The sequence below is a fragment of the Geotrypetes seraphini genome, chromosome 4 (assembly GCF_902459505.1).
Source record: "Geotrypetes seraphini chromosome 4, aGeoSer1.1, whole genome shotgun sequence".
NCBI lineage: Eukaryota > Metazoa > Chordata > Amphibia > Gymnophiona > Dermophiidae > Geotrypetes > Geotrypetes seraphini.
Genome location: NC_047087.1, coordinates 142887545 through 142913718, shown reverse-complemented (window position 1 = coordinate 142913718; position 26174 = coordinate 142887545). Strand labels below are relative to the sequence as shown.

General features: G+C 45.4%; 1 protein-coding gene across 10 annotated transcripts in view; it reads left to right on the top strand.

Annotated features, from left to right (window-relative positions):
- Nucleotides 1-26174, top strand: part of RSPRY1 (ring finger and SPRY domain containing 1) — a 351216-nt gene that overhangs the window by 284610 nt on the left and 40432 nt on the right. For all 10 annotated transcript variants that reach the window (XM_033940897.1, XM_033940899.1, XM_033940898.1 and 7 more), the window contains one exon: nucleotides 25310-25421. In XM_033940897.1, coding sequence (XP_033796788.1) covers nucleotides 25310-25421 — 112 coding nt within the window. The remainder of the gene's footprint in view (nucleotides 1-25309; nucleotides 25422-26174) is intronic.

Below are 26174 nucleotides of genomic sequence, written 5' to 3'. Positions count from 1 at the left end.
CGTTCTGCTACCGTTCTTCCTAGAATCTCACCATTGAGGGTATAAGTCTTGCATGGATTATGGTTGCCTAGGTGCATAACCTTGCATTTTTTGGCATTGAAGCTAAGTTGCAAGGTCCTAGACCAGCGCTCTAGTAGGAGTAGGTCGTGCATCATGTTGTCGGGCATTGAATCTTCGTCCGTTGTGCATTTGCCCACTACATTACTTAGTTTAGCGTCATCGGCGAATAATGTTATTTTACCTCGAAGGCCTTCTGCCAAGTCTCTTATAAAGATGTTGAATAGGATCGGGCCCAAGACCGAGCCCTGTGGCACTCCACTGATCACCTCCGTCATTTCGGAGGGGGTGCTGTTCACCATTATCCTTGAAGCCTACCTCCAAGCCAGTTTCCAAACCATTTCGTCAATGTGTCACCTAATCCTATAGAACTCATCTTGCTCAGCAACCTGCGGTGTGGAATGCTTTGCTAAAGTCCAGGTACACGATGTCCAGGGACTCCCCAACATCCAGCTTCCCCGTCACCCAGTCAAAGAAGCTGATCAGGTTGGATTGGCATGATCTCCATGTTGACGGGGGTCCCGTAGATTCTCCTCATCCAGGATCTCCTCATCGCTCCCCTGCTATCTTCCTTCCATCCAGCCCTTCCTCTAGTATTCATCTTTTCTTCTATCCCTCACTCTCCCTTCACTCAAATTTTTAAACTTTATTGGGCAGCTTCTCTATCTCTCTGCTGTTAGGAGTCTTACCACTCCTTTTTCACAGTCATAGCTTCAATTTTGTTCTGCTGCCATGGAGTTTTTTCTACTTTGGAGCTGCATGGTTTTAGGTTCTCACAGTACCAACTTTATTACTTCACCACTCATCTGTTAGCAGGGCTCAACTTCCTTGCTACAGTTAACATAGCAACATAGCAGTTGATGGCAGATAAAGACCCAAATGGTCTATCTAGTCTGCCCAACCTGATTCAATTTAAATTTAGCCTTACTAGGTCAGACCAATGGTCCATCTAGCCCAGTAGCCCATCCCCATGGTGGCCAATCCTGGTCCCAAGTACCTAGCTAGTACCTGGCAAAAAAAAACCCTTCTTTCTTTATCCACATAGATTTGTTTATACAAGTGCAAAGACAGACAGATGAGCCCTGCCCAGTAGGTGCTGTCATATAAATGAAATGTGTCTAAAAGTACTTTCTCAAGTACTGCCTGTTGATTTCATGGTATAATTTGAAAATATAAATAAGTCATTTGATCTACCCCACTCATGATTTTGTAAACCTGTGCTATATTTTGTCAGTACCTACTGCTATTTCCCCCTTTAGGGGTCTAGTACAGTTTACAAGAAAATAGATAAACAGAGACAATAAATCAGAAATAAAAACTAATATAAAACTCCATTAAGACCAGAAAGAACAGAAAATACATCATCAATAAGAGTAACCTAGTTAACTCTTATCAAATAAGGTGGTATTGAATTTCTTCCAAAATGCTAGCTAATTCAATTCAGTTCTAATGGTTAATGGTAAGGAATTCAAAGTTTTATTAAAAATTTGATAAAATGCTTATATAAAATTTCTAAGTGATTAACAATGAAAATCATATTGTTACATTCAGACAATAAATATTGACATCGGACAATTTTCAAGAAAAGAACATAAAAGGACTAAAACGTTAGAGGTATTAAAGCTGCCTGAGGTACACTGAGTTTGGAAGTGTTAAGGCAGAGCTTATGGAAATTGGATCCGTCTGTCAGTAATTGAACTGTTTATTAGTCGAAAGCGTCAGTATACAAAAAACTTTTAAAGGCGCCTTTAAAACTCTCCAGGGTAGATTCGTCTCTCAAATGAGTTGGTAAATAATTCCATATTTGGGGCACTGTAACTGAAAAATTTCTGTTCGTCTTGTATTTATAATCTGTAATGATGGAATTGAAAGAAGGTGTTCGTTGGGATTAGGAGAAACATTGACTGCATGGGTTAAAGCAGTGGTTCCCAAACCTGTCCTGGGGGACCCCCAGTCAGCCAGGTTTTCAAGATATCCCTAATGAATATGCATGAGAGAGATTTGCATACCTGTCACTTCTATTATATGCAAATCTCTCTCATGCATATTCATTAGGGATATCTTGAAAACCTGACTGGCTGGGGGTCCCCCAGGACAGATTTGGGAACCACTGGGTTAAAAACTGGCTCAGTGGCAGACTTCAAAGGGTGGTGGTAAATGGTACTCCCTCCGAAACGTCGGAAGTAATCAATGCTCCAATCCTATTTAATATCTTTGTACAGGACCTGCCTCAGGGACTTCGAGGTAAAATTGCATTATTTGCAGATGACGCTAAACTGTGCAATGTAGTGGGCAGAGTAACCGTGCCCGACACTATGACACAAGACCTACTTTTACTGGAAAAATGGTCTAATATTTGGCAACTGAGTTTTAATGCCAAAAAATGGGTGGAAACCCATGCAGAACTTACACCCTAAATGGTGAGACCTTAACAAGAACTGTTGCAGAATAGGACCTGGGAGTAATCATTAGTAAAGATATGAAGACTGCCAATCAAGTGGAGAAAGCTTCATCCAAGGCTAGACAAATGCTGGGTTGCATCCAAAGAAGTTTTGTCAGCTGAAAGCCTGAAGTTATAATGCCATTGTACAGGTCCATGGTGAGACCCCATCTGGAATATTGTGTTCAATTTTAGGAGGCCACACTATCAAAAGGATGTGCTGAGAATGGAATCGGTTCAGCGAATGGCCACTAGGATGGTCTCAGGACTCAAGGATCTCCCATATGAAGAACGCCTAGGTAAGTTGCAGCTATACATTCTCAAGGAACTCAGAGAGAGAGGATACATGATAGAGACGTTCAAATATGTTACTGGCCGTATTGAGGTGGAAGAAGACATCTTTTTCCTCCCAGGACCTACGACTACAAGAGGGCATCCGTTAAAAATCAAGGGTGGGAGATTTCATGGTGACATCAGGAAGTATTTCTTCACCGAAAGGGTGGTTGATCATTGGAATGATCTTCCACTTCAGGTAGTTGAAGCCAACAACGTGCTTGATTTTAAGAAAAAATGGGACAAATGTGGGGTCACTTCGAAGGAGTGTTTAGGGGGGAGGGTTATTCAAGTGGACAGAGTTGTTGGGCCGATGCCCTTTTCTGCTGTCATACTCTGTTTCTATGTTTCTATATTTATAGATCTTAATGTCCTTGGTGTTGATTTCGGGATTAGAAGTTTATTCAGAAAAGATGGTAATTTCAACTGTTGAATTTTAAAGGCTAAGAGGGCTATTTTACAAGTGATTCTGTAAGAGATTGGTAGCCAGTGTGCATTTTTGAGTGGAGTAATATGGTCAAATTTCCTTGAGATTGTAATAATTTTTATTGCCATGTTGTGCACTATTTGTAAACATCTTATTTCCTTATGTGATGCGCCTTTGTACAGGGAGCTGCAGTATTCTAATTTTGAGATTACTAGAGAGTGTTTTAAGACATTTAGGCCCTGATTCTATAAAGGGCACCTAACGCTGAGCGGGACTTAAGTGTCCAAACTAAGGGCTAGATTCACAAAGCAAACCGATCGTGTACTGATCGGTTTGCAACCTCTTTGCGACCAGATTTCCCTCCTGCACTATTCACTAACGCCTGTAGCGATCCAATCCAATCCTCCCATGCAAATTAGTAAAACCCCATGCAAAATAGCCAAGCAATTGATTCACTAACAATTGCTTGGCTATTTTGAATCGGGTTTTATTATTGGCAAACCCGACTACTGCAGACCTGTCGGTAACTGAGTTACCAAGATCAACTCGGATATGTGAAAATTCAATAATACTCAAATCTACACTTTCACAATAGCAAAAAATAATAAATCATGTGTCAGTGGACAGTGCTGCCTCAGTTCAAGTGAAGAGGAGTTTCAAAAACTGGAGGAAAAGGCCTCAGACTGGAGCCCTCCCACCACCACAATGGTGGTCCAAGGTGGTTAGACAATAACCTCACTGGCAAAAAACCTCCATTTGCACTCCCCATACATAAAAACTTTAGGCAGGGATGTTTATGCATACAAAGAAGATAGTAGAAATTGTCAACTTATCTTCGAATGATCGGTACACCTTGTGCATGCAAAGAAGATAGTAGAAATTGTCAACTTATCTTCGAATGATCCTAGGAGATGCGTTTCAGCATCCCACTTAAAGTTTGATCGGATCGTTTTACACCCTGAGGCAGCAGATTTGTGAAACGCTGGCCACTGTCAGTGTACCGATCATTCGAAGATAAGTTAACAATTTCTACTATCTTCTTTGTATGCACAAACAGCCCTGCCTAAAGTTTTTATGTATGGGGAGTGCAAATGGAGGTTTTTTGCCAGTGAGGTTATTGTCTAACCACCTTGGACCACCATTGTGGTGGTGGGAGGGCTCCAGTCTGAGGCCTTTTCCTCCATTTTTTGAAACTCCTCTTCACTTGAACTGAGGCAGCACTGTCCACTGACACATGATTTATTATTTTTTGCTATTGTGAAAGTGTAGATTTGGGTAACTGAGTTACCAACAGGTCTGCAGGTTTTTTGACAGGTCTGCCTGTCTTTTTTATTCATTTTTCCCATGGCACAGATATTTTGCGTATGTTACACACGCAAAATATCTGCCCCATCAAAAAACGGCTGAGGGCCCCCCCGACAAACGCGATCCCCCCCCCCGGTGACCCTCAAATAGCAGGAGGGATGCCACTCCCTCCTGCCACCACCCAATGCTGCCCTCTCTGCCCGCGTGAATATGGCAGGAGGGATGTCAACTCCCTCCTGCCACCAACTGAATCACCCCCCCTCCCCTCCGACCGGCCCACCACACAACCCCTGATCGGCCCACCCCTGGCCGGGCTGGGCCCATCCTGGCCCAACACCTCCCCTGAACCTAAAAGTTGGGAGTAAGAGAGGTGCTCAGTCCCTCCTGCTCCTTAGGCCTCCAGCAGGAGGAACCACAAAGTCCTCCTGCTCCTTCTCCTCCTGCTCCTGCAAGGCACACCGCAAATGTGGGCCTTAGACCCCGCCCTGGTGCATCATGTGATGCACCGGGAGGAGCCTAAGGCCCTGATTGGCTCAGGAGCCTCAGGTTCCTCCCTTGGAAAGGGCCTGTGGCACCTGAACCAATCAGGGTCTTTCTTAGGGCTGAGCCTAAGAAAGTCCTTGATTGGTCAAAGTAATAGCCAATCAAGGACTTCCTTAGGCTCAGCCCTAAGGAAGTCCCTGATTGGCTAGGGCGCCACAGGCCCCTCAGCCAAACAGGGCCTTAGGCTCCTCCCCGTGCATCACATGATGCACTGGGGCAGGGCTTAAGGCCTACATTCGCAGTACGTCATGCAGGAGTAGGAGGCCTTTGTAGTTCCTCCTGCTCCAGAAGACAGCTCTCGAGGCCTAAGGAGCAGGAGGGACTGAGCACCCCTCCTGCTCCCAACTTTTAGGTACAGGGGAGGTTAGGGGTGCGGTGGACCGGTCAAGGGGTGTCGCAGTGGGATGGTCATTTCGTGGCAGGAGGAAGTTGGCATCCCTCCTGCCTTTTGTGGGGCACCGGTGCGGGGGATGCATCTGGCCGGGGGGGGGCATTTTTTTAGGGGGTTGGGGAGGGAGGAGGCACTTTGGTGGGGGTTAACTGAGCAGTTATTTTGCATGTGTAATACACGCAAACTATCTGCCCGATTAAAAAATAAAAGTAATAAAAAGCCGGCAGAAGCCCTGACAGAAGTGACAGGAGGCTGCTTCTCACCGCCTGTGCCTTGGATTGTGACTTAATTCAGTGATATTCTTCTCCTGCATTGCTGTGCTGCATGGGGCTTGCTCCTTGTTGTTCTTAATTGCTGAGCTGGTCCAATTATTGCTACTGTCTATTGGCCCTATTTAATTATGGGTCTCTCCCATGTCTCTCATTGTTATCGCTCCTTGGGCTCCCAGGCAGGAGTTTTCTAGTCTCTTTTTGGTGCCTGGTTGACTGTTGGGTGGTTGAACCCTGTTTGCACGGCCTAGCTTCCTCTAAATACTTTTGGTTGTGCGGTCCTTGGGTAGTGAATGTTACACCCTCTTGCCAGAGACTCTTGCCGCCATGCTGGAGTACTTGACCCAAGTGTACAGTGTTTGTTGTCTGGGGTGTTTGTGGTTTGATTGGGAGGTTGTTTGTGGGTGGAAGTGGTCAGTTTGTTTGATTTGCCCGGGGACTGCTAATTCTTGGGGGAAACCTGTTCCTTGTATGTGTGGGGGTTTTGCGTTACGTTAGGGTTTGAGGTGTTGGTCTTGGGCAGGAAATGCTTATTTGGCTCTTGTGTGTGAGTGTCCTAGTGGGGAGGGCGAGAGTGGGTACTTGTGTTTCTCCTGATTGGCCTCTTTATTTGGTATACCTTGACGGTATAATTGGGCCCTGGCTCTTTGGTCTTCCCTCTTGTCCTGGATGCCTGAGTGGGAGTTACTATGTGGTATTGGGGGCGTGGTTGGGTTGCTGTGTATGTGTGTGGGGATTTTGATTTGCTTTGTTCCGTGGGGTGGGGGATTCTGGGGCCCTGTTTACATCTTTGTGTGGCTTCTTCCCACTCCACGTCCAAAGACTGGGGTGTGTGGTTGGGTTGTGGGGGTTTTTTTGTTTTTTTTTTGGGGGGGGGAACTGGGGTGGGTGGGAGGGGAGGGGGTTTGGGGAGGGGTTGGGTGGGGGTGGGGGGTCCTCCTTCTGTGGGAATGTTATATCTCTTTTGTATTTACCTTACTCATATTTTTTCTACCAGTTACAACTGTTGTTGTGGACTTACTGCTCTGGGGAGTGGCTGGGCCCCTGGGGTAGCTTTCTTCTTTTCCTGTTGTCTTTTCTACGTTGTCTCTCTTCTGACTTTCCGACTTGAGTACCCCTTTTAGACTCACCTCTTGGAACGTAGGGGGTATTACGTCTCCAATTAAGCGATCAAAAATTTTGGCTGCTTTACAGCGTTATCGCTCGGACATTGCCTGTTTACAGGAAACCCGCCTGACTGATGAGGAACATCTTAAATTGGCCCGCTCCTGGGTGGGTGGGGTTTACTTTGCTTCTTCTCAGGGTCGCCACGGTGGGGTTGCTGTGTTGGTCCGCAATCATCGCCTCTTGGGGTGCAGGTTTTAGACAAGGCCCCTGATGGAAGATCTTTGCTTTTATACCTCACTTTGGGTGCTCGTTCTTATCTCTTGCTTGTGGCCTATGGTTCCAATTCGGGGGAATCCGCTTTTCTCCAACGATTGCTTCAGCTTTGTTCTCGATTTTCTGGGGATCCGCTTCTTCTCTTGGGTGACTTTAATTTGGTTATGTGTCCAGATTTGGATAAGTTCGGTACTTCTGGTACTTCTTTGGTGGCTAAGGGTCGCCTTCTTTCTGATTTCTATGAGACTCTTTCTGTGATAGACCCTTGGCATCTTTTACATCCTGAGGTTCGTATACACATCTTTCCCGGGCCCATGGGACTTGGTCCCGGATAGACCATGTTTTTCTGTCCTCGACGTTGTTCCCCTTTGTCCAGTCGGCGGAGATCGGCCCACTGAATATCTCAGACCATACTCCGATTTGGGTAGATATTTCATTGGATTCTGATTACCTTCGGACCCCGTCTTGGCGATTTCCTGCCTATCTTGCTAAAGATAAGGAATTTCAAACCTTTTTGCAGGCCCAATGGGAGGACTACTCTTCCAACAATGCTGCTCACTTGGCTGATCCGATTTTGTTTTGGGAGGCGGGTAAGACAGTGATTCGGGGACACATTATCTCTTTCCTGAGTGCCCGTAACAAGCGTATCAATCAGGGAATTATTAATCTAGAACGAGCTCTGCATGTGACTAAGCGGTCTTTTCACTTGCATCCCTCACGGGAGACTCGAGAAAGCTATTTATCTACTCAGGAGGCTTTAAATTCGCTACTCCACTTTCGTTCTTAACGATGGCTGGCTTTTCATAAGTACCACTTTCAACGCTTTGGCAACAAGCCAGGACGACTCATGGCCCGCTTAGTTAAAGCTGAGACCACAAGGAAACTGATCTTGTCTCTTCGGACCTCGAGTGGGGGGGGTAGCGACCAAACTGGCTGATATTTCCGGAGTGCTTTTTGACTTTTTTGGCCGGTTATATGCTGCTCCTGAGGACGCTTCCCCGGACTTATTGACGGATTATCTTCAGTCTTCTGGTCTTCCTCGTCTGTCGTCAGACATTGTGTTTTCGCTTAATAGCCCTTTTTGTGCAGCTGAATTAGAATCTGCTATTAAAGCTCTCCATTCTGATAGAGCCCCGGGTCCAGATGGCTTTTTGGGGGACTTTTACCGCCTTCTCTCCCCCCATCTTTGTGGCCCTTTGCTGGATTATTTTAACGCTGCTGTTGCTCAGGGCTCTTTCCCACGTTATGCCAATGAGGCCCTCATCTCTTTGTTGTTGAAGCCTGGCAAGGAGGCTGACTCCCCGGAATCCTATCGTCCCATCTCCTTGATCAATGTGAATCTTAAGCTTTTTGCCCGTATGCTCGCTGATCGTATTGCTCCACATCTCTCTGAGCTTATTCATGAGAATCAAGTTGGGTTTGGCCGGGGGCGTCAATCCATCTGTAATGTTCGTAAGGTTCTCTTTGCACTTGCCCATTGTCAATCACATCAGATTCCGGCTCTGTTTGTCAGTCTTGACGCCTCCAAGGCGTTTGATAGTGTCCATTGGTCTTTCTTGTTTCGTACCCTTGAATATGTTGGGTTGGGGGGTTTCTACCTTGATGCTATTCGCTCTCCTTACTCTAATCCGTGGGCTTCGCTTCTCATTAACGGGACCTGCACGGATTCTTTCCCTATTCTTCGTGGCACCCGGCAGGGTTGCCCCCTCTCCCCCTTGCTGTTTCTTCTCTCTTTAGAACCTTTGCTGTGTACTCTTTGAGGTTTAGCGGACGTGCGGGGCCTTAGCATTGATGGGATCGAGTTGAAGACGTTAGCATTTGCGGATGATATGTTCTTGGTTCTTACTAGGCCTGAAGAATCTTTACCGACAGCATTGGATCTCATTTCCGAATTCGGCTTTTATTCTGGTCTGTCTCTTAATTTGGCCTTGCCATTCCCCCCCGAGATGCGTTCCAAGTGGAAGGGTGTATTTCCTCTTTGTTGGGCGGACTCTACCTTGAAATACTTGGGGGTCTTCATTCCTCAGGACTTATCGCATTTGTATCGCTTGAATGTGGAACCGTTGTTCCAGGCCCTTCAGAACAAATTACAGCTCTGGGGCAGTTTGCCCTTTTCACTCTTAGGTCGGGTGCATCTCTACAACATGCTTATTGTCCCCTGTTGGCTATATGTCTTTCAGGTCTTTCCTCTTTATTTGTCTTCTAGAGACGAGAGCCGACTGGTACGCTTAGTTCAGCGATTTCTTTGGTCTGGGAAGCGGCCTCGTTTGCCTTATAAAAGGGCCGCGACTCTTTGTTCCAGGGGTGGATTGGGTTTATTGAACCTTCGTTATTTGACTGTTGGTTGTGGCATGCGCCACATTAATGACTTTTTCTAACATTTCTTTAGAACTTTTTTGTTTTCGGTCTACTCACTTTAGTGCTTATTTCCATTCTCTTCCTTCTCTTGTGCCTGAACCTCTCTCTGCGAAAGTGCTTCACCGTCCCTTGCTGAAGGTTTGGCGCTGGGTCTGTAAGTTCCATACTCTTTCCGCTTCTGTAACTCCCTTTCTGCCTATCCGCTTCAATAGCTCCTTCCTGCTGGGGATAGATGGTCCGAGTTTTGCTCGGTGGGAAACAAGGGGGATTCGCTATATCTTTCAAGTGGTGGAAGATGATGGCAAAATCAAGTCTTTTGCACAGTTGCAAGAGGAGTTTGGTCTGCCCCCCACTGATTATTTTGCTTATATGCAACTTCATCATTATGTTTCTTCTTTGCCCTCCAGTTCTTTGACTGCCTCATGTCACGAATTGCTTTCCACAGCTTTTACCATTGGTTCTCAACTTCCAGTCCCCCTTAAATTCCATCATCGCCATTTAAAGGATGAATCCCCCTTGTTCGACCATTCCCATTTACGGGAGGCCTGGGCTCGTGACCTTGCTGTAGATTTGCCGGATGATGTGCTCTCACAGGCTGTTCGTAGGTTGCCAGCCTTTCGGAAATATACTACTTTTTGGGAACAACACTATAAGTTAGTTTTCCGCTTGTATATTTCTCCAAAGAGGGGGCATATTTATCCCGCCTTCGTGAAACTGCAGCCTGTCTGAGATGCCAAGCTCTTGAAGCGGGCTTGGGTCATATGTTTTGTATTTGCCCCACTATTCAAGATTATTGGAATGCTGTTTTTGTCTTTGTGAAGCGCTTCTGGAAAATTACCATTCGTCGCTCCCCTTTGCTATTATTTGGGACTGTTCCTCACTATTTTCCTCGAGTGAGGTGCGCTACAGCTTTCTTTAAATGGACTGTATTGGTGGCCCTGAAATGTATTTTGACCCATTGGCTTGAAGATACTGCTCCCGACTATTCTCTTTGGAGATGTCGGATGATTACCCTCTTGATGTGGGAACGGAGAGAAGTGTTGGACCTTTCTTCGGGTCTTTCAACGCACTTGGGAACCCTTCTGGACAACTATGACCCCGCTGGCCCGAAGCCGCTTGCTGAATTGTTGAATCTCTGTATTCTGTTTTCCTTTGTTACACCTGATTACCTGATTTTTGTATACTTTTCTTTAGATGAGCTGTACTTGGAAGGAGGATCCTGGGAGGGAAGGTGTTCTTATTTTGGGGTGGGTTGTTTTGGGATAGGGGGGCTTTCTTATCTGTAGGGACAGGTTTTGTTATTCAAAATACTGAGCTTGCTTGTAATTGCTTGGTTTCTTGTTTGATTGTTTTGTTGAGCTCAATAAAATATATTTGAATATATCTTAGTCCTCTTCACCAGGGTGTTAGGATAGATACATAGAAACATAGAAAGTGACGGCAGAAAAGGGCCAAGGCCCATCGAGTCTGCCCACTCCATTGACCCATCCCCCTAGTTAATCGCTCTCTGATGACCTTTTCCCTCGTAGAGATCCGACATGAGCACCCCAACTGTTCTTAAAAACTGGCACGCTGCTGGTCTCAACCACCTGAACTGGGAGCTTATTCCAGCTGTCCACCACTCTTTCAGTGAAGAAGTACTTCCTGGTGTCGCCATGAAACTTCCCGCCCTTTATTTTCAGCGGGTGTCTTCTTGTGGCCGAGGGTCCCCTAAGAAGGAAAACATCATTTTCTACCTTGATGCGACCAGTGACATACTTAAACGTCTCAATCAGGTCCCCTCTCTCCCTACGTTCTTCGAGAGAGTATAGCCGCAATTCGTTCAGCCTTTCTTTGTATGATAGATCTTTGAGCCCCGAGACCATCTTGGTGGCCATTCGCTGTACCGACTCGATTCTCAGCACATCTTTGCGGTAATGTGGCCTCCAGAATTGTACGCAGTACTCCAGATGAGGCCTCACCATGGTTCTGTACAAAGGCATTAGGACGTCGGTCTTCCGACTAACAAAACTTCTCCGGATACAACCCAGCATTTGCCTAGCCCTAGATGAAGCCCTTTCCACTTGTTTGGCTGTTTTCAAGTCTTCGCTGATGATCACCCCCAAATCCCGTTCTGCGGCAGTCCTTACTAAGGTTTCTCCATTCAATGTGTATGTTCTGCACGGATTATTGTTGCCAAGGTGCATGACCTTGCATTTGTTAGCGTTGAAGCTAAGCTGGCCAGGTCGAGGACCACTGTTCCAACAAAAGCAGGTCTAGAGTAGTCTATCTAGACAGGCGGTGACATCTCGGACCCTGGCTCCAGGCAGACAGCATATCTCCCTTGACTGTATATCTGGTCTGCAGATTGGTCCCTCGGTGCCCCTCAGCATGGAGTCCCCAATGACCACAACTCTGCGCTTCTTCGGGGGAGGTTGATCAGAAGACTCTGGAACTGGAGCCTCGGGTTGGACCTCATCCTGTTCCTCGTCGGCAGTCCCATCCTGTATCATTTGGAATCTGTTCTTCAGGGTGAGGTGAGGGGTAGATGTAAAACTGCCCTGTCGGTAAAAAGAAGAAGAGGATGAAGAAATTGAAGAAGGGGGGATGGGTCTCCTATGCTTACCTGTGGAGGAGGTCACCAACTGCCAGGAATCAGCATCTCCAGCCATTTCCTGTACCCCAACCGTCAGTTTCAAAGCTGAATGTTTAGGGGTCCCGAGAATGGACGTGTCATGTGCCTGCTCGGTGACTTGGGACAGCTCTTGAACGACTCCGTCAATGAAGGCCTCATCCTCTCGGATGCATCTCAAGCACTTCACCTCCTCCCTTAGGTTCATTAGTTCCTGTAACCTCAGCAGAATTCCCTCCAACAGCACAAAGGTAGAAGGTAGGAACAAAATAACATTCTTGTAGTCAAAGCAGAAATACAGTTTTCCCCAACAAGACAAAAGCTGATAATGTTGTAGCCCTGCTACGAAGTGCCTGGAGATAAGGAACTTCTTTTACAAAGGAGCTCGCTTGCGACAGAATCTAATCTGCCTCTAATTAGTCTCCAGCTGGGCTGGGAGAGTGAAAAGACAAACGCTCCATGGTTTGCAATGCTAGTCAGTGGTTTAAAGATTAGCTTTGCTAAGCTCCCAGCGTTTGGCATACAAGCACTGTTTCACTCAAACTTTTTAAGCAAAAAATAAAACAGATAAGAAACAAAACAAAGCCACACATTCCCCACCTTTGCTCAATCAAAGTCAATGGCCTCAAAACCTTCATGGGCGGACTTGAAACTCCAAGTTCCATGGGTTCACAACTTTGAACTTGTCCCTCTGCTTCAATCTCCAGCACATCAGACATCTTCACCATGTCACAATCAGGGCTAAGTTCCCCACACCTATGTGGAGGAGCAGTGTGCTCTCCTGAGAGCTCACCCTCAAGCCCCCTGGGCTCCTCTCCTCTCTGTCTCAGCTGCTCACTTTTAACCCCATTCAACTGGCCCCTCCCTGCTCTGAAGAGGGGGAAGGGAGAGAAATCTTTCTGCAGCTGAGCTTGCCTCAGTGACAACTTCCTGTGCTGAGGCTGGCCTTCTGGGAGCTGTAGTTTCTTAACCCCCTGAGCTAGCCCAAGTGAAGTCAGTGCTTTCAGCAAACCGTGGAGCCAACCTGGACAACTCTCTTGCCTCAGGGTGTTCTGCTCTTCTTCTCTAAATCCTGTGCCAAAACTAGGAAGAGAGCTAGATTTGTCACAATAGTCCAATGTTCTACCTTGGTAAGGACAGATGAGATGAATTGTTCTGTCTCTTGGGTCAATGAGGTTATGGGAATAATAATTATTATATCATCCGCGTATATGTACGATTTCAGTTTTAAATCGGATAGCATATTTCCCAGTGACGCCATGTAGATATTGGAAAGTGAGGGGGAGAGTGGGGAGCCCTGTGGCATTCCGCAGGGATTGGACCAAGCTTGAGAGTAGTTTCCTACGCTGTAGACCTGGTATGTACGTTTTTTTAAGAAACCCGTGAACCAATTTAGTACCTGTCCGGAAATGCCGATGAAATCAAGGCACCTAATCAGGAGTTCATGATCAACAAGGTCGAAGGCATTGCTCAGGTCGAACTGCAGTACCAGTGCACTTTTTTCCGGGGAAAACAAATGGAAAAGATGGTCAATCATGGAGGCCAAAACTGTTTCAGTGCTGTAATTTGTTCGGAAGCCAGATTGAGAATCGTGTAGAATGTTAAACTTCTCTAAATATTCCGTGAGGTTGATGTTAACCAGATCTTCCATTAGTTTAAGAAAGAATGGTATGTTGGCAATGGGTCTGTAGTTGGCCGTCAAGAAAACGGACTCCTTTGGGTTTTTGATAATAGGAGTCATGAGAATATGACCAAGTTCCTCCGGGAATTTTTCCAATATGCATGCATGATGTTAAAAAGTTAAAAAGTTCAGCCTTGAAGGAGATAGGAGCTGTTTTCATAGTAGTCGGTGGGCAGTTGTCCAATAGGCAATTGGATTTTAGATATTTTGAGTAAAGCTTGAGGAAGTGGCTCCAGTCTGGGTTTTCAAAGTGATTCCAGATCATATCAACAGCTCTACCTTCTTTGTCTAAGGCAGGAAACATGATAGGTAAATCTATGCTTGAACCTGCAAGAGATGATCTCAATTTGTGGATTTTTGTAGCGAAAAAGTCAGCTAAGATCGCCGCAGGGGGTGGAGAGTCTGTATTGGAGGGCTTGTGGAATTCAATATCAAACAAATAATTGACTATTTTGAAGAGTTCATGACTATTAAAAGTGGTAGAATTAATTTTTTGGGAGTAATGTTTGCTACGCTTTTCTTTGATCATTATTTTGTACTAGTCTTTAAGCCCATTACATTAACAGGTGCAAGAATAGATGTCTGTCTGTCTGTGTTTCTTTATCTCTCTCTCCTTGGCCGCTGTCTGTGTCCTTCTGTCTCCCCCCCCCCCTGAGCAAAGCTGTCTGCCCCCAGCACACACCTCCCCCCAAAGCAGCCCCCTTTCCCTCTCCCTAACTGTCTCTCCATGGTCCTATTCTGTCTTCCCCCCAGAGCAAAGCTGTTTGCCCTAAGCACACCCCTTCCCCCAAAGCAGCCCCCTTTCCCTCTTCCTGTCTGTCCATGGCCCCTTCTGTCTTCCCCCAAGAGCAAAGCTGTCTGTCTCCAACACACCTCCCCCCCCAAAGCAGCCCCTTTTCCCTCTCCCTATCTTTCCATGGCCCCTTCTATCTCCCCCCAGCACACCCCTCTCCCAAAGCAGCCCCCTTTCCTTCTCCCTGTTTATCCATGGCCCCTTCTATCTTCCCCAAGAGTAAAACTGTCTGTCCCCAGCATACCTCCCCCCAAAGCAGCCCCCTTTCCCTCTCTCTATCTCTCCATGGCCCCTTCTGTCTCCCCAGCACACCCCTCCCCCAAAGCAGCCCCCTTTCCCTCTCCCTGTCTCTCCATGGCCCCTTGTCTTCCCCCAGAGCAAAACTGTCTGACCCCAGCACACCTCCCCCCAAAGCAGCCCCCTTTCCCTCTCCCTATCTCTCTATTGCCCCTTCTGTCTCCCCCAGCACACCCCTCCCCCAAAGCAGCCCCCTTTCCCTCTCACTGTCTCTTCATGGCCCTTTGTCTTCGCCCCAGAGCAAAACTGTCTGTCCCCAGCACACCTCACCCCCAAAGCAGCCCCCTTTCCCTCTCCCTATCTCTCCATGGCACCTTCTGTCTCCCCACAGCACACTCCTCCCCCCAAAGCAGCCCCCTATCCCTCTCCTTCTGGCCCCCTGAATTAATCCCCCTGCTTACCCTCCCTCCATCCCGGCGTCTTCTGGCCTGCTCCTCTTCAAAGCAGGCCACGATCGTGGTGGTCGGCCCCAGCGAACTTCGCAGACCGCTCCCCAACCCGGAAGCACGCTCCCCCCTGACGCGATCCCGTGCGTCAGAGGGAACGTGCCACCGAGGCCGGAAAGCAGCCCGCGAGGCCCGCCAAAGGCGGCCACGATCGCAGGCTGCCCCGAAGAGGAGGATCAGCGGCAGCAGCGGTGAGCGAGGGCGGGAGGTATGTTCCAGCTTGCTTCGGGTTGGTGAGGTGAGGGTGGGAGGGGTGTTGAGCTTGCTTCGGGTTGGTGAGGGCGGGAGGAGGGAAGTGGCCAGAGTGATCCCTGGCCGGGTTCTAAAATGGAACACGGCCACGGATCACACACCACAGCGGCAGGAATCACGCTTTTTTAAAAGCGCATGCGCCACTAACGTTTTATTATATAGGATTCTTTAACCTTTAGTCGCCAAGTAAGTCTATCCTCATCTTTCCCAATTTGCGTAATTCTCGCTTTAAGACCATTAAGTCTGATAAATGTTGTCTTTTTTTTACGTTTTTTTAGAGGGGCTATGCCGTTTAAGATCTGATCAGTAAAGTTTTTCCATCCTAAAATGAAGTTAGGGTCAAAAGCTGGGTTGGAGATTAAGCTATAGTGCGTCCAAAATTCTACCAGGTTCAGCTGTCCTCTTGTGCAAATAGTTTTATCCCTGGACAAGCAGGCAGCATATTCTCTACATGTGGGTGACGTCCCCGACGGAGCCCCCTAGTGGACGTTTTTGCAAGCAGACTTGCTCGAAGACCTTCAGGCTTGCGATTGGCCCGTGCATGTGCGCGTGCCCATCCCGCCCTGCCTAGGGCATGCGTCTCCTCAGCATGTCCTCAGTTCTCTGTTTTCCTTGGAGCCAGAAGCACTGCTTTCTTGCTTCGCACAATCTCTTTGTCCCTCTTGCACGGCGGCTTATTTGGTTTGTTTCTTTTGAGTCGCTGTGCTCGCGTCTTCATTTTCTTTATTTTCAGTTCGTATAATTTTGACCGGGTTCCCGGTCTTCCTCTGGCCGCCTGGCCACGCGGGACGGTGACTCTCTTTTTTTCTTATGTCCCGGCCTCATTCTGGCTTTAAAAACTGCACAAAGTGCAACCGGGTTATCTCCATCACCGATCCTCATCGTTGGTGTGTGGAGTGCCTGTGTGCAGAGCACCGCTCCGAGTCTTGTCCCCATGGTGCGACTTTGCAACCGCGGGCTCTTCGCCGGAGGGTTGCAAAGATTCTCCAACTCTTTGGCCCCATGGATCCTGGGGGACAGGCCTCGGCCTCGGCGCCCTAATTGGGTGCCTCGGCCTCGAAGTCCCCATCAGCCTCGAAGGCTCCGGCCTCGGCCCCTCCTGCTTTCCTGGCCTCGGGTAAGTCTCCTCTTTCCTCCTCAGGTGCGCCGGCAAAGAAGCCCACCTCGGAGTCTCATGTCAGCGCCGCTTCATCGGCGTCTTCAAGACATCACTCTAAGCGTGCCTCCTCACGTAGGGAATACTCTTCCTTGAGGTCGCCCCCGAAGGAGCACACTGCTGCACCTCTGACCCACCTACCTTTGGTCTCGGTGCCTATGTTCGAGGACATTCTTAAGGCTATTATTACCACACAGTTTTCCTCGGTGGTAAGCCAACTAGTCCCGACTTCGACGCCCTTGACCTCAGTCTCGACCCAGTTGCGGTCTGAGCGTCCTCTCGTCTCTCGAGGCCTTACCCGTAAGATCTGTCGGGTTCCTTCGAGCGAGTCTTCCTCCCCTGAGTCACCGGTAACTTTTTGGGGGTCCAGACCGGGCGTCAAGTTTTCCCCCGCTACTGCGGCGAGGCTCGCCTCTTCTAAAAAGCCCCGGTCTTCCCCGCCCTGTCAGAGCATGTCTCCGACCTCGAGACCGTCCAGACATACACTTGTCCTCGAATTGGACTCCAGTGTCTGTTCCCCATCGAGGCGGTTGGCGGCTTCTAAAGGGCCTGCTTCGAAGCCAGTTGGGGATTTTTCTTATACCCCATCTTCTTCAAGGCTTCCCTTGGACTCCGGGGTCTTCCCCAGTCCATCTGGCACGGGGCCGTTCCTCGACGCCCCCTACACGCCTTAGTCGAACCTCTTCGGTCTCCCGTTCACGGGACTCTGAGGCTCCGGCTTACTGTTCCAGGGAAATTTCTCCCTCTTTCTCGGCTGCACCCCGATCTCGGTCGGAGTCTCCTCCGGAGGATGAATCTTGTTCTCGGACCTCCTCCTTTTCTCGTTTCATCTCTGACATGGGCAGATCTCTGAACTTGGATCTTCAGTCCGACTCCCGCTTTACCCAGGAATACCTGGCGGAATTGGGATTTGACAATAGGCCTCATGAGGCGCTTCGCCTTCCGGTGCATCAGGTTCTCCGGCAGACTTTCTCCGGAACCTAGAGACACTGTATGCTGTCACGGCTATTCACTTCAAGTTGGAGTCTCGTTACCGGACTGTCCCGGTTAAAGGGTTTGAAAGTGCTCAGCTTTCCCACCAATCTTTGGTGGTTGAGTCTCCCTTGAAGAAATTATACCCTTCGAAAGTTTATGCTGCTGTCCTCCCGGGCAAGGAGGGCCGCACGATGGACAAATTTGGTCGCCGCCTTTATCAGAATTCGATGATGGTGAGCCATGTCCTTAATTACAACTTTTTCTTCACGTCCTACCTCCGGTTCTATATAGATGCCATCCGCCCGTTCCGGGAGGTCGTTCCAGAGCCTCGGCGTCGGGAGTTTCGTCTCCTCGAGGAGACCCTCTCCCAACTCCGCCTGTATGTTTCAGGCCTCTTATGACGCCTTTGAATTGTCCTCGAGAGTTACAGCCTTTGCGATCGCCATGCGTCGCCTCGCTTGGCTCCAGATTGTGGACAGGGCGGGAGGGGCACGCACGCATGCGCTGGCCAATTGCAAGCCTGAAGGTCTTCGAGCAAGTCTGCTTGCGAAAAGTCCACTAGGGGGCTCCGTTGGTGACGTCACCTACATGTAGAGAATATCTGCCTGCTGTCCCTGGATAACACCTGTTACGGTAAGTAACTGTGCTTTCTCTTTGTTGCTTGGTTTTGTTTTAAGTTGTCTTTTAATCCAGCATAGTTCAAAGTTGCATAAGAGATGGTATTGGACCAGGTTTCACCTTTGAGACTTATACTGGGGGTCGTTGGGGCATTAAAAAGGAATATAATCAGATCTAAGTGGTGACCTTTCTGATGGGTTTTAGTCGGGAATGGTTTGGAGAACCCTAATGATGTAAGGAAGGAAAGTAGGTCAGTTACATTGGAATTGTCTGCCTGTTCGAGGTGTAAATTAACATCCCCGGCTATAAAGTTGTAGGCACCGGCTACCGAGTTTGCAAGGAGGAATGTAAAATATTGTGAGGATCAAGTTGTCTTTGCAATCCTTTTTAGATATTTTACAGGTGAGAATTTCCAGGTCAGTAGTCAGTGTGGAGTCTAACACTTGGAACTTTAAGTGGTCTTGGAGAATTATTGCCAAACCACCTCCTCTTTTATTTATTCTTGATAAAGGGATAATTTTGTAGTCTGAAGTAGTATATCACCTATGATGATATCCTAATCAGAGATTAACCATGTTTCAGTTAGAAGTAGAATATCCAGATGAGTTACTTCCAGCCAGTCTTTGACCAGTTGTGCCTTATTACTGACTGAACGAATGTTCAGGTAAGCTCCAGATAGCTTGTAATGATCTAGAGGAGCCAACGGTTCTGAGTGTTGTAAGTTTTTTAGGAGTCATTGTCTTTTGTGCGTTGGTCTTAAGGGACGGCAGGAAGAGTTAACCACAGGGATTGGAAAGGGGCCTGTTTCCATGCAGTCTTGAAGGTGGCGAGAGGGGCTTTTCCTCCAGGAAATTGTCCAAACCTTTCTTAAAATCAGCTAGCTATCCGCTCTTAGCACAACCTCTGGCAATGTGTTCCAGAGCTTAACTATTCTCTGAGTGAAAAAATATTTCCTCCTTTTGGTTTTAAAAGTATTTCCCTGTAACTTCATTGAGTGTTCCCTAGTCTAGTGAAAAATCGATTCATTTGTACCCATTCTACACCACTCAGGATTTTGTAGACTTCCCCTCACCTGTCTCTTTTCCAAGCTGGAGAGCCCTAACCTTTTTAGTCTTTCCATCCCCTTTATCATCTTGGCCGCTCTTCTTTGAACCTTTTCCAGTGCCGCTATATCTTTCTTGAGACAAGGAGACCAGAACGTACTCCAGATGAGGTTGCACCATGGAGCGATATAGGGGCAATATAACATTCTTAGTCTTGTTAACAATCCCTTTTTTAATAATTCCTAGCATCCTGTTTGCTTTTTTGGCCGCCACCACACATTGGATGGAAGGTTTCCTTCCATTGTCTATGATGACACCCAGATCCTTTTCTTAGGCGCTCTCCTCCAAGGTGGACTCTAGTATCTGGTAATTGTAATTTGGGTTATTCTTCCCAATGTGCATCACTTTGCATTTGTCCACATTAAATTTCATCTGCCACTTGAATGCCCAATCTTCCAATTTCCTAAGATCTGCTTGCAATTTTTCACAATCCACATGAGTTTTAACAACTTTGAACAGTTTAATGTCATTACAAATTTAATCACCTCACTTGTCGTTCCAATTTCCAAATCATTTATAAATGAGTTAAATTGCACAAGTCCCAGTACAGATCCCTGCGGCACTCCACTATTTATTCTCCTCCATTAAGCAAATGACCATTTAATCCTACCCTCTGTTTTCTATTCTATAACTAATCCACAAGTGAACGTTGCCACCTATCCCATGGCTCTTTAATTTTCACAGGAGCCTCTCTAGATACACTACATCAACCGGCTCACCTTTATCCACATGTTTATTCACACCTTCAAAGAAGTCAAGAAAATTTGTGAGACAAGATCTCCCTCGGCTGAACCTATGCTGACTCTGTCTCATTAAATCATATTTGTCTACGTGTTCCACAATTTTATTTTTGTTAATTGTTTCCACCATTTTGCCCAGTACTGAAGTCAGGATTACCAGTTTGTAATTTCCCAGATCTCAACTGGAACCCTTTTTAAAAATTGGCGTAACATTGGACACCCTCCAATCTTCAGGTACTACAGATGATTTTAGCGACAGATCAGTAACAGCAGGTTAGCAATTTCATGTTTGAGTTCTTTCAGTACCCTGCAATGTATGCTATCCGGTCCAGGCGATTTATCGCTTTTTAACTTGTCGATTTGGCTTAGTACATTTTCCAGATTCACCAAGATTTCTTTCAGTTCCTCTGCATCAACACCCTTGAAAACCATTCCTGGTTCAGATATATCTCTTACATCTTCTTCCATAAAGACCGAAGCAAATAATTCATTCAGGGCCTGTTTTACAAACTGCACTAGTGGCTGCAGTGCGGTAATGGCCCCAAAGCCTATAGAGATTTAAAGGGCTTCAAGGCTGTTGCCGCGCGGCTTTGTAAAACAGGCCTTCAGTCTCTCTGCTATGGCCTTATCCTCCCTGAGTGCCCCTTTTGCTCCTTGATCCTCCAGTGGTCCCACAGATTCTCTGACAGGTTTTCTGCTTCTGATGTACCTAAAAAAAAATTTTATGAGTTTTTGCCTCTTTTGCAAGTTTCTCTTTATATTCTTTCTTAGCTTTCTTTATCAGTGCTTTGCATCTAACTTGCCAGTGCTTGTGATTCTTATTTTCTTCATTTTGATCCTTTTTCCATGCTTGTTCTCATTTCCACCTTTGCTGATACATGGAATACATCTGGTCTGGGCTTCCACAATGGTATTTTTAAATAATATCCATGCCTGGTTTACAGTCCTAACCTTTGCAACTGTTCCTTTTAGCTTCTTTTTAACCATTTTCCTCATTTTATCATAGTCACCCTTTTGAAAATTCAATGCCTCTACAGTAGATTTCTTTTGCAACATCATTCCCGGTATCAACTTCAATTTTATTCCATTATGATCACTGTTTCGCAGCGGATCCAACACAGTTAACTCTTGTACTATGTCTTGCATTGGTGGCTTCAGTGGACACCTTATAAAAAGGCATACCCCTCCGAATCTCCTCATGGGTGACCCTAACGTCTGATGCCAACCTGTTCAGCTGGGGAGCTCATTGCAGCGGTCATCCACTACAGGGCCAATGGTCTCTTCTGCAGAGAAAGCAGTATAAAACTCGCCTGGAACTCCAAGCCATTCGTCTAATGCTGAGGGTGTTGGAACAGTACCTGGAAGGAAAGGCAGTCAGAGTGCTTTCAGACCATGCCACCGTATTAGCTTATGTGAATAGACCAAGGGAGGGAGTGACGGTACCAGAAGTATTCCATTATGTCTGGAGACTTAGATGATGGTCCAGTGGGCGGAAGAACACAACGAGGGAGTCATGAGGACAGGATGCCGATAGATCAGCCCAAGGGTGTATTGTTCAAAAAATCACTTTATTGATGAATAAGCCTTAATGGCTCAATAGACTCAACACTGGCAGTATTTCAGCGTCTGTGCCTTTATCAAGAGTGTGGCTTAAATGTGCATATGTGCACTTGGGTAGACGTACTGTAGAGATGTCGGTAAAAGCAGAAATAAAAACTAGTGTCAGGAAGCGAAACTCAGGATCACATTAAAGCCAGACTCTTGATAAAGGCACAGCGCCGAAACACTGCCAGTTTCGAGTCTATTGAGCCATTGCGGCTTATTCATCAATTAAGTGATTTTTTGAACAATACACTCTTGGCTTGTCTATTGACATCCTGCCCTTAGACTCTCTCGTTGTGTGTTTGCATCTCGTTATTGAGGCCCGTCCTTGGCTTCTGATTCAATGTCTCCAGTGGGCGGAAGGCCATCTTCATGCACTCTCAGCAGCCCGTAGTGGGAGTGAACAACGTGCAGCCCGACTTTCTCAGCTGGCGTGGGCTCTTGTCCCAAGGGAGAGGTCCTCCTCCCAAAGAGCATTCAGTCTCAATGTGCAATGTTGGGGAAGGCCAGAGATGGACCTGATGGCATCGGCCAAGAACACAAAGATAAAACATTTTTACAGCTGAAAAGGCGAACCAGGAAGTACAGAGTTGGACATGTTGGTTCAACCCTGGCTGGAATAGAAGTTTCTATATGTTTCCCCCATGGCAGTCTAATTTTTGTAGACTGGTTGGATTTAATTGTGTTTTATATATTATTTTCACAGCAGCTTCCCTACCAGTAATTTTGACAATTTCCTTCCCCTATGGTTGTTTGCAGGTGATAATTTCCAATGTAAGGCTTTTAATCTGTCATGGATGCAACTGATTTCATGCGTCAAGGATGCATTTATGTGACATGTAAAAGCACATGTCCATAGATGGGTACTCAGAACCACACATTCAGCTCTCTTAATCAAGCAGTAGACAAAATATCCCAAAATGTTGCAACTCAATTGCATCTATGACAGATGAACCGCTTCACATTAGAAATTATCGCCTGCTAAAAAGTATAGGGAAAGGAAATTTTGCCAAAATGAAACTAGTTATTCCCTATATACCATTCAGAACCCTCCATTCTCTTAGTGACCAACATCTTCAAATTCCTGGTTGGGAGGTTGCTGTGAAAATAATAGATGACATTTGCTCAATGGGATTTCTTGTGAATCAAGGAGCTATATAAGTGACGTCTGTTTTTCTCCACTTTTTATGTTTTCTTTACAAGTTTTGTGAATTATATTTGGAATGGATGTGAGATCCTCTAATAACTTTATAGTAGTACATTACCATACAGTAAGTGATTGAAGACCTTGACATTCATGCTTTTTACAACACAAATGATATCCTTTCCCTTCACTTATAGACCCTGTTTTCAACTTGTCTAAACTTTATGCTGTGTTAGCATCAATCTCATCATGGCTCACCAGGAAACAACTAATTTTTAACCTTACCAAAACTACAGCATGTTTGATTATTGGCACCACTACCTCATTATCCATCTGTCCTAAAATGTTTAATTTCCCTATCCCATTAGTCCCACATTTTAAGTACTTAAGCATTATTCTTGACTAAGAGCTCTTCTCCTCCCAGTAGATCTTCAGCCTTCTTATGGCTTGTTTTCTTTCCCTTCATCAATTTAGGATTGTTAAACCTTATCTAGATGTGGCTTCACAAATAACCCTCCTAGCAACTAGACTACTATGACATTATTTACTAAGGTCTTTCATAGCACTGTTTTTGCAGTCTTCAGACAATCTAAAATACAGTCATTTGATTCTTTTGTCATGCTACCAGACTTGATCAAATCTCTCCCTTACTTATTCAACACAAAGTATTAACTCTTAGTCCAAAAGTGCTTCATACTGGCATACCTAAATCTACTGGTATATCAAATCTATTATCCATTACCTACTCCTTCCTATCTATCATGTTCCCTATATACCATTCAGAACCCTCCATTCTCTTAGTGACCAACATCTTCAAATTCCTTCTCTCAAACAGGCCCACTGTTAATCTACAAGGAAGGAACCAAACTTTTATTGGCTCACCTCACTTTAGAACTGTCTCTCCTCAACCCTATGTTTAGAGTCTTATGTGACATTGTGATCTCTATTTGAAACCCATCTTTTTATTTAGGTGGGGATAACAATTTGGGGAAAATTGTTGAGGAGGCAGGGAAGGATTACTTATTGTACAATTTGGGGGAAATTGTTGAGGAGGCAGGGAAGGATTACTTATTGTATAAAAATTGACCTGTGTATGTTGACTTGCTGATGTAATGATTATTTGTTCAATAAAAGCATAAACATAAAACCCTTATTTTGAAAAACCTTTTGGTATTCGCCTGAGTGGTAAAAGGTACCTGAGGATCCACTGACATCTGCAGCAAATTTTTTCTCTTTCTTTCCCTTATCTGTTGCAATTGGTACAGTATTACTTTCTATTCTCATTTTAATTCAATTTGGTTTTAATTGTATACCAATTTTCCTGAGGAATGGCATTATATTAAATCATAAAGGGAAGGGAATGGGGGTCTTATATACCACCTTTTTGTGGTTTTGGTATTTCAGAGCTTACATTCAAAGCAATGGGCACTGGAAGATTAAGTGACTTGACTAGGGTCACAAGGAACAGCACTGGGATTTGATCTCACAACCTCTGGGTGCAGAGGCAGTAGCTCTACCAGTGAGCCGCATGTAATAAAGGAAAAACACAGCAAAATTACTTTTTTAAAAAAAAGGGTCCAATGTAAATAAAAATCTAAAAGATGATGATGATAAAGTAATAATGATAAACTAATAAAATAAATAAAAATTTATTGCAAAAGCCAAAGGTTTGGTTATTTTAATTTTTTTATATAGAGGTTCAAGTTGAAGGTCTAGTCGCAAAGAATTCCACAGAGAAGGACCTAAATAACAAAAGACCAAATCCCTAGTTGTTTTCCAACATACATTATATAGGAAAGGGAAGAAAGAGCCAGCAGGACTGATTGTGAAGAACAAAGGGGGAATATAGGGAATCAGGTGATTATTTAAATAACAGGGTGAAGCAAAATAAAATCCTTTAAGTACAAGCATGAGTATTTTGAATTTATATTACATTAAAATGCATTTCTAGACCGCAATACCTTCCAGGTCGATGCGGTGTACATCTTCAAGAAACTGTACATCCCAGTGAAATACAAAAGAAATATCTTCCTTACTTTCCTAAGAATTTTACAAAAAGAGATAGCTTTAATAGTTTTCAGAAATGCATACATGAAATCGAAGAAGCAAACAAAATGCACAGTTCCGAATCCTAACTAGCAGCCTGATATGCAATTGTTCAATGCAAAATTTAATACAGGCTTAAACTGGCAGCCAGTGTTCTGTCTTCAACAAAAAAGAAACATGATCATCATATCTTTGGGCATTTTGTAGCATCTTGATTTTTTTTCTTGGGAGAAAAAAATCTGCTGGATGTTTTTTTTTTTTCTTTCGGAAAGTGTCATCTTGTTTGATTATATAAAATATAAAAATAAAGTTCCTAAATACATGTACTTTATTTCTATCAAGGAGGGTTATGGTATTGGAGATGATGAGTATTCCTGTGCATATGATGGCTGCCGGCAGCTCATTTGGTATAATGCCAGAAGTAAACCCCACTTACATCCTTGCTGGAAAGAAGGTACAGTTAAACTATTTGCTTTTTTATTTTTTTTTTAAGCTACTTAGACATTTATGGGCCCTTTTACTAAAACTTAATGCGTGCTAATGGACATAAGTGTGTGCTAAATGCTGGGTGTCCTATTTTATATCTATGGGCTACATGGCACTTAGGGGGAGATACTATAAATGGTGCCCTACTGGTGCCTAAGTTAAGGGGGAAACACTGCTGTAAATGGTCCTTAAGTACAAATTCAAAGCACCTACCAGTACCTAAACAAACACTGCCGAAATCATGCCTCCAGAGGCACCTACCAGTGTCTATCACCTCTATAGGCATGGCTAACACTGGAAGTGGTGTTAGATGTGATTCACATCAAAGAAAGGTGCCAGAAATATAGGCCTGGAAAACCTTGGCCTACACTTCCAGTGCCTATCTTTACCAGAGGTGCAGTTCTCTAAACAGCATCATCATGTGATTGGCGCCATTTAGAGAATCTGGGCCTTTAGCGCATGCTAATGACTGTTAGTACATGCTAAACTTTAGTAAAAAAAAACAAACCCTTAGATAGTTTCTTTTTTGAAGGATTTTTTTTTTTTTACACTTGGAATATTTTCTATTTGGCAAACATAAAGATTTAAAAGTGCTTTGTTCATCTTTGGTTGTAGCAGCTTTATCTTCTGTTTCCAGTTGTGCCTTTTCCCTACTTTTTTTTTTTTGTTTACAAATATTTCTGTACTGTTTTGGGTATAATGAGAGAATATACTGAAGGAA